Source organism: Zingiber officinale, chromosome 1B (assembly GCF_018446385.1).
Source record: "Zingiber officinale cultivar Zhangliang chromosome 1B, Zo_v1.1, whole genome shotgun sequence".
Taxonomy (NCBI): Eukaryota; Viridiplantae; Streptophyta; class Magnoliopsida; order Zingiberales; family Zingiberaceae; genus Zingiber; species Zingiber officinale.
The window spans coordinates 161,760,531-161,771,912 of record NC_055986.1 but is presented as its reverse complement, the minus strand read 5'-3'; the positions used below and the strand labels follow the sequence as shown (position 1 = coordinate 161,771,912).

Here is an 11,382-nt window from a genome sequence, read left to right as displayed (position 1 = left end):
ACATATGATTCTTCCTAGACATGTATATACAGAGCTTCCCTAACCTGCTATCATCTTAAACTTCTCTAGTACTATTTGCCAAGTTAAATTAGTCCATAATTTATCTAGTCCTATTTACCCAGCCAGGTAAATTATTGTTGTGGAGTTGCCAGCTAATTTGGTATCTTCCCTTAAATTATTAATCTTGGGTCTATTTTATGTTTTAGGATTATGTCAATTTATTTTATAGTTGTAATAAACTTGATTATAGTTTGAGTTTAAATTGGATTTGTTGTTATTTTATTTAAATTAGGTTTCTGATTGGAGTTTGATTTAGTTTTATGGTTTGGATTTAAATTAGTAGTTTTGACTTTTAATTTCAGGTTTGAGTTTGAATTACTTGATTATTTTGATTTGATGTTAAGTAGTGGATTTTCTTTTTGGGTATATAGTATTGATCGAGCCCTACTTCTTTGGTTAGACATGCTTTTGGAACCGAAGCTTTTATTGGTTTGTTGTCTTGGGTTATGAGTGATATAAATATTTTATTCGGGTTGTTTTTATATCCAAGTCTGCATTTGTTATAGACAGCTCTTTGTGATCCAAGAATAAGGTCAAGATTTTTGAATCTTGTTGTAAATTTTTCAAGTAAGCTTTTAACGTTTAATATTTCAGATTTTAGTGTGGAATTTTCTTCTTCAAGTTTGGTATTTTGAATTGAATCTTCAAGCTGACTTGGTTTAGGGTTTGATTCAAGTTGTTCTTTTAGCTCCTTATTTTCTTTACTAAGTGTATCTATTTGACTTTCAGTAGTAGATAATTTCTTATGTAGACATGAAATAATTTTTTAAAATCTAGAGCTTAGAACAGAGTTTACCTTGGTGGAACCTTCAAAAAGGAGTGCAGACTCGTGACTCGACTCACATTCTAACTCTTCGTATTGTTCTGATTCGCTTTCCGATTCTGGTCCGGTTGCCATCAGTGCCAGATAGTTGATGTGCTTCGGTTCGTCACTGTTTGATTCCTTCGAAGATGACTCATCCCAAGTCGCCTTGAATGACTTCCTTTTCTTGAGGTTCTTGGGTTTATCTTCCTTAATGTTCGGATACTCGTGCTTATAGTGGCCATTTTTATTGCATCCAAAGCAGGTGATCTTCACCTTCGTGTCATTGGTTGTTGATTTGATCACCTTTTGTAAGTCCTTCTTTGTGAAGTTATTTTTCCTTCTAGTGAACATTTTTCTGACCATGTTCACTAGTTGTTGTTCTTCGTCGGTTTATGAGTAAGATTTATCTTTTGACTCAGGCTTGACTCAAGTTATAGTCTTCATTTCTTTTGATGAACCTGCAAGAAAAGTTATACCTTTCTCAACCTGCTTTGAGATAGTATGTTCATGGAGTTCAAGTTCATAAAATAATTCATCTAATTTTAACTTGTTTAAATTTCTCAAAATTTTAGGCATCAACTATGGATGCCCACAGTGCATTTCTGGGAAAATAATTTAAAGCATATCTTATAATGTCTCGGTTTTGATGTTCATGGCCGATAATGTGTAGACTGTTGAGGATGTCTTTGATCCTTGCATGAAGTTGCATTGTCGTTTCTCCATTCCGTATTTTTATATTAAATAATAAATTTAATAAGAGGTCTCTTTTTGTTACCTTTGTGTCGTTAGTGCCTTCGTGTAGTTCGATTAGCTTATCCCAAAGCTCCTTTGTATTTTTTCAAATGGACCAAATCAGTTGAGTTCCTCCTTGGTCAGTCCACACTAGAGGGTGTTTAGTGCTTTGGAGTCAATCTAAGCTTTCCTCCTCATGTATGGGTTCCAATTCTCCAGATCCACAAGTGTTTTGGTAGCTTCGTCAACTGGTGCCTGGTACCCGCATCGGATGGAGAACCACTGGTCAATGCCCGTCTTGAGGTATACTTCCATTCTCCTCTTCCAATATGGGAAGTCATTTCTAGTGAAAAGTAGTGAGTGCACCGTGCTGAAGCCTTCATTTTGTGCCATGTGATTACTAAAATAGAAAACTAGAAAGGAGTACTAAGACTTGGTTTTGTATTAGTACTGCGGGAGAAAAAAAAAAGGGCTCGATTGGTGTTGTACCAATTCAAGAAATTCAAGAAAAATTAAAGTGAACAATTTATCTGAAGAGGCAACGGTGCTGGTTCAAATTGATTCAAAAAAACTTAAAACCGAAAATTTAAAGCGAAAAAATAGTCAAATAAACCCCCTGCTTGATTGGTGGTTGCACCAATTCAGAGCTAACATGACTCTAATACCACTTGATAGATCGTTACGCATATGGGGGGGAGGAGGAGGGGGGCGATGAATCATATGGTTTTAAAAAGACTTGTCTTTTTTATTTTACAAAATAAGTATGCAATAGAAAAGATAGAAATAGAAATGAAAAAGCAAGAACTCGATCGGCTACTTGGTTCAGAGTCTTTGGCGACTCCTACTCCAAAACAAACGATCTCACGGACCGTATCAATGGGCAATTCACTATAATCCTCTTCTAGAACCGCCAAAAAAGGGAAACTAGTACAATAGTAAAGATAGGATAAGTGTATCAAGCTACATTTTCCTTTTCAGCAATAATTAAGTACACAATGGAAACTTCGTTACTCAACACTTATAGATGATCGGATCAGGCTCGGTGTTGGACAGCTCCTCAATAGTAGTCGGGTGCGATAGCGTCGTAATAGAGCAGCAGAACGAGGTCGGCGAGCAGTTAGAACGTTGAACAGACGTGTAGAAACTTATAGAATAGATGTGTTTGAAGTAGTAATCGAGACCCTCTTTTATTGAGTGTTGAAGGTCCTTCCAAAGCATTGGAAGAGCCTTCAACCCCTTAACTTTTATCCCGAACAGCTCACCTCTTATCGTCAACGAAGTCCAATTTTATCCGCTCGAAGGTGTCTTACAAGCTCTCAAATGCACCTTCCATCGCCCAGCTCAAGGCACCTTCTATCGATTGAAGGTGCCTTTGGTACTGTTTGTTGGTCCCTTTGGAGGCCGGCAAGAGGGGAGGGGTGAATTGCCCTACAAAAATTAAATCAAAAACCTTTCTCGGATATTCAACTAATTAACAGACACTTGTAATAATAAAAATAAGAGACTAAATTAAAAGATCAGACACAAGAGGGTTTACTTGATTTGCAATCAGAGGATTGCTAATCCAAGGCAAAGATGACGCACTATCTGATTCTTCTCTGGGCGGAGTAGCCTCTTACAGCGTTGACAGTACAAAAGAATAGAAAGCATAGAAAGAAATGAATTACAAGTTCGTTGATTTGATTATGTAGATCAGTGCTATATTTATAGCACTGGTCAGGGCTCCCCGAATGGGTTCCGGGTGCCCTGGGGGGGGATAAAATTTTATCCCCCAATGATCAGATCGTGTTTGACGCGATCCTGGTCAAAATCCAGGTCCGGGCGCTCGGAAGGGTTCCGGGCGCCCCGGGCTGCTCCGGGCGCCCGGAATGGTTCCAGGCGCCCTGAGCCCTAAAGTCAACAGAGGTTGACTTTTTCGTCTCCGGTTCAATTCGTCTCGGTCCGGGTCTTGTTCGCTCCGGCTCCGCTAGCTTGGGTGATCTCGGTCATCCAGAATAGGGCTCACCCGAACCCAAGTTCCGGCCTTCTCCTCGAGCAGCCTTCCTTCCCGGTTTCTCATCCCTCGAACGTCGTGCACGTTCTTCTCGTTCACCGGTATACTCTTCCGTGGACACCTCGTCCCTCGGACGCACCAAGCCCGTCGGCTCTCTCCCCGTGCTGTCCTTCTCGTTAGCCGTGTCTTCCGCTCAACTTCCTGTGTTCCTAAGCTCCTGCACACTTAGACACAAGGGTTAAACAACGCAGGACCTAACTTAACTTGTTTGATCACATCAAAACACCTTGGGGTTCCAACAATCTCCCCCTTTTTTATGTGAGCAACCCAAGTTAAGTTAGGGTAAAACAGATGCAATAAAAATAGTTAATATTCAAATAAGTCCAAATATTTATATTATCTCCCCCTAGACTTAACATACTTCTCCCCCTTTGATCACATAAAAATTGGGATTATAAACAAGTCTAAGGTAAATTCTTAAAAAAAATCTTAAGTATAAAAAAGTTTAAGCAACATGTCTAAGTAAAGACACTTTTCAGAATTTTTCTTTCAAGAAAAATTTAAGTAAAACATTTTTCAGAAAAAAAACAGTCATAAGTGTTAACAAAAATTTCTTAAAATTTAAGTTTGAAACTTATTTCAACATTTCCTTAAAAAAAATTTGATAAGTAAAAAATTTCTAAGGCAAAAGTTTTTTTTCAAAACAAATGTTTAACAACTTTTAAGCATTATTTAATTCTTACTTTAATACTTTTTCCAGAAAGTTAATTAAACATTTGATTTCAGTATTTTGGTTTCCAGGTCGTGGCGAGGCACTAGGCCTTCTTGGTTATTGGAGCAACAACCACTTTCTTAGACAAAGTCTCATAAAGAAACTATCTGTTTAACTTTCTTGCTGAAAGATACTAAGTTTAATTTAAAATTTAAGTTAAACATGTTTTCGGAACCCAATAAAGGTTCCTACCTACAGGATTAACTAAGTATTTCCTAGGTACATAGACTTTTGATATATTTCTAATTTCACTTTGATGAAATCTATAATACTAATTTAAACCTCTATAATTTCTAAAAGTAGAAATATTAAAACCATTAGATTTTTTCAATCTTTCTATTTCTTCTTTTATTTTTTCATTTTCAATTTTCAATTTTTCAAAATCCTCTATAAGACATGATTTTGCCAAAATTCTTTTTGTTTCTAAAATTTCATTTTCTAATTTAGTATTTTTATTTTCTAATTTATACATGGATTTTGCAATTGTCTTAATACCAAAGTAAAGTTGATCAGAGGGTAAGAGACATACCTCACTTACCATATCAGACTTGAAGCCTGAATCTCCCCCTGCTTCGCTACTTTCATCTGAGGTTGCTCCCCCTTCATCAATGCTGAGTTTTGATGTACTTTGTCCTTCGTAGCTTGCCATCAGTGCTATCCCGACATATTCTTGAATCTCAGACTCAGATGAAGAAGTGTCGTCCCAAGTAGCTTTTAGGTTCTTGTGCTTCTTGGGAATCTTGCCTTTGTCCTTCTTTAGTTCTGTGCAATCTTCTTTTAGGTGTCCTTCCTTTTGACACTGGTAGCAACGCATTCTTCTTCTATTTCTTGGATTCTTTTTACTCTGCATTTCTTTAAATTTATTAGATCTAAAAAACTTTTTAAAGTTTTTTACCATGTACGCTTCCTGATCATCCTCTGAGTCTAATTCGGGTTCATCCCTTTTGGTTGCGTTTAGTGCAATCATCTAGCTTGATTCCTTTGTTCCTGCACACCTGGTTTCATGCAATTCAAGAGTGGAGAATAGTTCTTCTAAAGTACTTACCTCCAGATCTTTTGAAATGTAGTAGGCGTCGACGATTGATGTCCATTCTGAGGTTCTGGGAAACGCGTTGAGTGTGTAGTGTATGCTGTCCCGATTTATTACCGTTTCTCCGAGGTTCTCGAGACCAGTAATCAGTCCTTTTACCTTCGCGTGTAGATTGACTACCTTCTCACCTTTTTCAAGACGGGCGTTCATCAGCTTGTTCCGGAGGATGTCTCTTCTAGCGAGCTTCGCTTCGCTTCGGACGTGCCTTCGTGGAGTTTCAGGAACTTCTCCCAGAGTTCTTTAGCGGATGAATAGCTTCCGATGCGGTTGACCTCTTGAGGCGGCAACACGCTCAGTAGGTGATATTCCGCACGGCTGTTTGCTACAGACTCATTCTGCTCCTTCTTTGTCCATTGGCTCTCTTTTTTTCCTCTCCGTCTTGATTCATCGAAGCTACAAAACCATTCTTCATAATAGACCGAATTTCAAAATCAGTTCTTAGGAATACCTCCATACGTCGCTTCCAGTCTGCGAAGTCCCCCTCGAATTTTAGTGGAACGATGCTTGGTCCGGCCATCTTGTTGCTTCGATCGGCGGTTAGTCCTCCTGAAGCGCCTTGCTCTGATACCACTTGTTGGTCCCTTTGGAGGCCGGCAAGATGGGAGGGGTGAATTGCCCTACAAAAATTAAACCAAAAACCTTTCTCGGATATTCAACTAATTAACAGACACTTGTAATAATAAAAAGAAGAGACTAAATTAAAAGATCAGACACAAGAGGGTTTACTTAGTTTGCAATCAGAGGATTACTAATCCAAGACAAAGATAGCGCACTATCTGATTCTCCTTTGGGCGGAGTAGCCTCTTACAGCGTTGACAGTACAAAAGAATAGAAAGCACAGAAAGAAATGAATTACAAGTTCGTTGATTTTACTGTGCAGATCAGTGCTATATTTATAGCACTGGTCGGGGCGCCCCGAATGGGTTCCCGGCGCCCTGGGGGGATAAAATTTTATCCCCCAATGATCAGATCACGTTTGACGCGATCCTGGTCAAAATCCAGGTCCGGGCACCCGGAAGGGTTTCGGGCGCCCCGAGCTGCTCCGGGCGCCCGGAATGGTTCCGGGCGCCCTGAGCCCTAAAGTCAACAGAGGTTGACTTTTTCGTCTCCGGTTCAGTTCGTCTCGGTCCGGGTCTTGTTCGCTCCGGCTCCGCTAGCTTGGGTGATCTCGACGATCCGGAATAGGGTTCACCCGAACCCAAGTTCCGGCCTTCTCCTCCAGTAGCCTTCCTTCTCGGTTTCTCGTCCCTCGAACGCCGCGCATGTTCTTCTCGTCCACCGGTGTACTCTTCCGCGGACACCTCGTCCCTCGGACGCACCGAGCCCTTCGGCTTTCTCCCCGTGTCGTCCTTCTTATTAGCCGCGTCTTCCGCTCGACTTCATGTGTTCCTAAGCTTCTGCACACTTAGACACAAGGGTTAGACAACGCAGGACCTAACTTAACTTGTTTGATCACATCAAAACACCTTGGGGTTCCAACGCTGTTCACCCGAGACATTTTATATTCCTTTTGCCCGGTAAAATGTGTCAGTCCAACACAAAATATCTAATCTGCAAAACAAAATTAGTACAATAAAAATAAGTAATTTAGTAATAGATTCTATCTCCTCGAGCCCAGGATCTAGTCAGAGTGTCAATTTAGATTTTTGAAATGAACTTAAATTGAACTTGCGCCTAAAGTTTCAAATTGGGATTCCTCACTGGAACACTCTCCTCCAATGATTTACCTTACTTACCTTATAGAATTACTTGACTCTATCCTTGTCCACCGGTCTTCTTGCAGTTATTATATCCAAAGACCCAATTGGACTTCAACCAGCTGTTAGGTCCCATGGACCCAGTCAGACTTCCTGCCAAATATCAAGTTGCTTCTTGACCTATCTAGACTTCTACACTAACTATCAAGTTCTCCAAACCTAGTTAGAATTTAGCCTGGTGTTGGACTAATTAAATCTTGTACACTTGGTAGAAAGATTAGATCACACAATACTTCTAACTTTAATTTATTTGTCATTCATCAAAACTCAGATTTGATTATTGATACTAATTGTACCAATACTCTTTTGATTATTGATACCAATTGTACCAATACTCTGATGAAATGATTCCCAGAGTTCTTTAACTAGATTAACTCCAACATCATATCATCGATGGTTCCTTCTTCGCTATTTCTGGACCGGATCAGTAAGCAATTAGAGTGTAATATTATTTGGGTTTAATTTTATAGTTCTTTAATTAATTAATATTCATTGTATATTTAAATTAATAGGCAGAAGTACTGCTGAATAAATTTAGATCACGAACCGAAGGCGGTAAACTTGGGAGCGCAATGAACGGTTGAGGGAAAAGCAAGCATTATTTATCTGGACAATGTATCATTTAAGCATTTTAATTTTATTTTCACTTTATCTTCTATGGATTGTATGAATCTTTTTTTATGTATTTAATTTCTTTTTTAATATATCAATTTTTTTGTAAGGATAATTGAAAAATTAATAAAAATATTTTAATATTATTTTTCAAAATTAACAGTTAAATATATGTTGACCTATAATTTAATTAAAATTAGAGTCAAATATATATTTATATTTATTAAAAAACTAATCAAATATATATTGGCTATTATTTTTTTTTAAAATACTAACCTAATATATATTTGATCAGTATTTTTAAAAATTTATCAGTCATTTATTTTTAAAAAAATATACCAAATTTGACCCTTTCTATTGATCGATAATCACACTTTTTTCATGATAGTATCTTATAACTACATGTGACCAACTCGATGAGTCACCACCTTCCATTTAAGTTAGATAGATAAATGTCTATTGAGGCCGTCAAAAAGTTTATGAAAATACATAGATCTATCATAAAGATATATCTAATTTACAATAAATAGTTCATGATAAAGACATATAAAATTCATTGACAGTTGATCATTTGTTAAAATTAACATATGAGACTTGGAGACAACATCGGGCGGCTCGAACCCATGACACAGGAAAAAATTGATAGAGATTAGAAGAGACATCTACAGTTCCCCGACACATGATTGAAACACATGATATGGAAGATATGGAAACACTTGTGATAGAGGAGTCAGGACACAGGATACAAGATAAAGTATGACCAATAATGATGAGGAGACACGAGCAATATGGATAGAGATAATGAATGGTGCAGATTGATATCTCAACTTCAATATCTCATATTGAGAATGAGCAGACAGCCAACATGCCTAGCTAAGAGTATAAGAGATGATATACGAGTGAGTATATAAACACGATCGAAGTTCCCTTCTAGATCTGACAATTCGTCAGATATGACAAAAGGAACTTCATGATCATTTTTTATATCCGTGCATGTTTGATAATATATATTTATCTTTATATTAAATAATTAAATAAATAAGATAGATAAAAGTTATGTTTGTAAATTCAATTTTAAACTACAATAATTTTGAGAAATTAAAGTTTAAAATATGCTTTTATTTATTATGGAAAGTAAAATATAAATTACAAGGTAGAAAATAAAATAAAATTAATAATGAGATTAGTAACAGGAAAGGTTGAATAAATAATCGCCCGTAGAGGTGAGCATTTAATTCAGTAACAGAATTAATCAAAAATCAATTTAATTTTAGCTAACTCAAGTAAACCGAAGTTTTATTAAAATCAAATAAATGGAGCCGAATTAAAAATAAATTATTTCAATTAACATGGAATTAATTAAATTTATAATAAAAAATATATACGAAATTACTAATTGAAATTTAATATTTTTATGCCTAAAATAATAAAATTACAAAAATATTTAAATATAAAACATTAAATAAATATTATAAATTATATATAAAATCTAATAAATAAAATTTATTTTTTTTAATAATTTCGTTAATTCGTTATATTTGGTTAACTAATTTTTTAATTTAAAAATTAAAATTGAAGCAAATTAATTGATATTTTTAAAAATAAAAGTTAAAATTTTGAAATAACCAATTTTCAAAATAAATTAGTTCGGATAGATTGAATTGTTGTACATCTCTAATCGCCATAGTAAAAAGGTAATTATTGAATGTGATTTGAAAATGTAACAATTTAGGATGGTTTGCGTGTTTTCTATTTTTTTTTTAAAAAATGTATATTTTCTAAAAAATATAAAAATTTAGATATTTTCTATTTTTTTTAAAAAATATTATCTATCTTTTTAGAAAATAAACATAGAAAATATAAATCAAATACCATTTTTCGTAAAAACGAACGCAGCAGATTTTGCAAAATCCATATATTTATATCCGGTTAATCACGCTGGATAAAAACTACCAAAAAAGAAGCAAAAAAACATCTGAAGAAAAAAAAAAAAAACAAAAACAGAGGAGCTTGCACTGAGGAATCGGGGCGTGTGGAGCGGGAATTGTGGCGATAAATCTCAATTTTACAAGATTCAATCGAATCGTATTGAATAAAAGATCGCCTTCCTTTTCCCCACTCGATTCGGATCAGCTTCCGCTTCTGCCGCCGCCTCCTATAAATCATCGTTGATTCTCTGCTTCCGCCTCCGTGTTTGCCTTGCCCAGTCATGGTGATGGAGGAGCCGCCCAAAGTCGGGCTCGGCGCTCCAGCCAACCGCCCGTGTGTGGCTGCTGCGGCGGCGGCGGTATTCAAATCCTCGAAGAAGAATACTAAGCCTAAGAAAATCCCGCAGCGCGGCCTCGGCGTCGCCCAGTTGGAGAAGCTCCGCATCCTCGAGGGGCTACAAATGAACGACGGCGCATCCGCGTCTCCCGCTCACGGCTTCGGATTGCCGGTGGAACTGCGAGACACCTCAACTTTCTCCAAGAGGCCACCCTTGGTCGCTGCTTCCTTCAACGGGCAACAACAAAGACTTCCTCCTCCCCCTCCGCTGCCGCCACCTCCGCCACCCATTTTTCCGACGTTTTGGAGCAGCAATGCCCGCTTGACTAGCCTGGCGCAGACGATTCCCATGGTGAATTCTGCAGTTAATCATCAGACGGAGCCCCCTACAAACCAAAATACCCCAAACATCCATGATTTGCGCAATTTTTACTGGAGACATAAAGAGAAGGTACCTCGAAGAACTTTATGCTGCATTCTGTTTAATTGAACATGTCTGTTTTGTGATCGCGTTAATCTTGATAGAATTTGTTAGAGATGCTCGGGGAAAAACGTCCTTGGTCTTCTCATCTCGCTGGTGTTTGCTCATCAGCTAATGGAACTAATTCGACTTCAGATCTCTGTCTGGAGCCGTGGAACACAGAAAATGGCAGGTTTCTCAGCTTAGGTTTAGTTCCTACACCAAATTTGAGATCTATCGACAATTCTCAATATCATTGCTCAGATTTCGACTTGCAGAACACTCATCAGGCAAGGAGAGAATGTTATTTTTATCTTTATTCCTCATGAAGTGTTGTTTGACTAAAGTGTTTCATTTGCTGCAGAAAAACTCAGGCAATGGATCTTCTCCGCCTAATAGACGATCATTTTACAATTTCTTTCCTCTTGAGAAAATGTCACCTGAGAATGGTGAAGCACTAGATGGGGATATCGATCTTGACCTGAAACTTTAGGATCTCTTCAGGCTTTTGGCCAAAGTGAGTATCAGCTGTTCTTGATAAATTCAATGGTGACAACATTGTTGAAGATATATATACTTCTATTTCTGAAGTTATATTTTCTTCAGTATACATATGAATTCTTATAAATGATTTAAAGCTAAGAATGTGTATTTATGCACTGATTTATAGAATTCTTATAAGAAGATATATGGCATAGTTCTAAAAAATGGTGCCAAATTTGTTATAATCTAATTGCAACAGATTATAGGCTAGACCGCAACATGGGAACATAGCTAGATTAAATGCATCAAGGTCGATTAGAACTAGTTCGAGTTACAGAAACTAGATTTCATTT

General features: G+C 37.1%; 1 protein-coding gene across 1 annotated transcript; it reads left to right on the top strand.

Moving 5' to 3' along the window:
* The first annotated feature begins 10,030 nt into the window (after positions 1 to 10,030).
* LOC122043967 (protein SPEAR2-like) lies at positions 10,031 to 11,039 on the top strand. Its single transcript, XM_042604524.1, has 3 exons — positions 10,031 to 10,537; positions 10,612 to 10,836; positions 10,911 to 11,039. Exons 1-3 carry the CDS (start codon positions 10,031 to 10,033, stop codon positions 11,037 to 11,039), a joined length of 861 nt encoding a protein of 286 aa, XP_042460458.1.
* Positions 11,040 to 11,382: the final 343 nt, after the last annotated feature.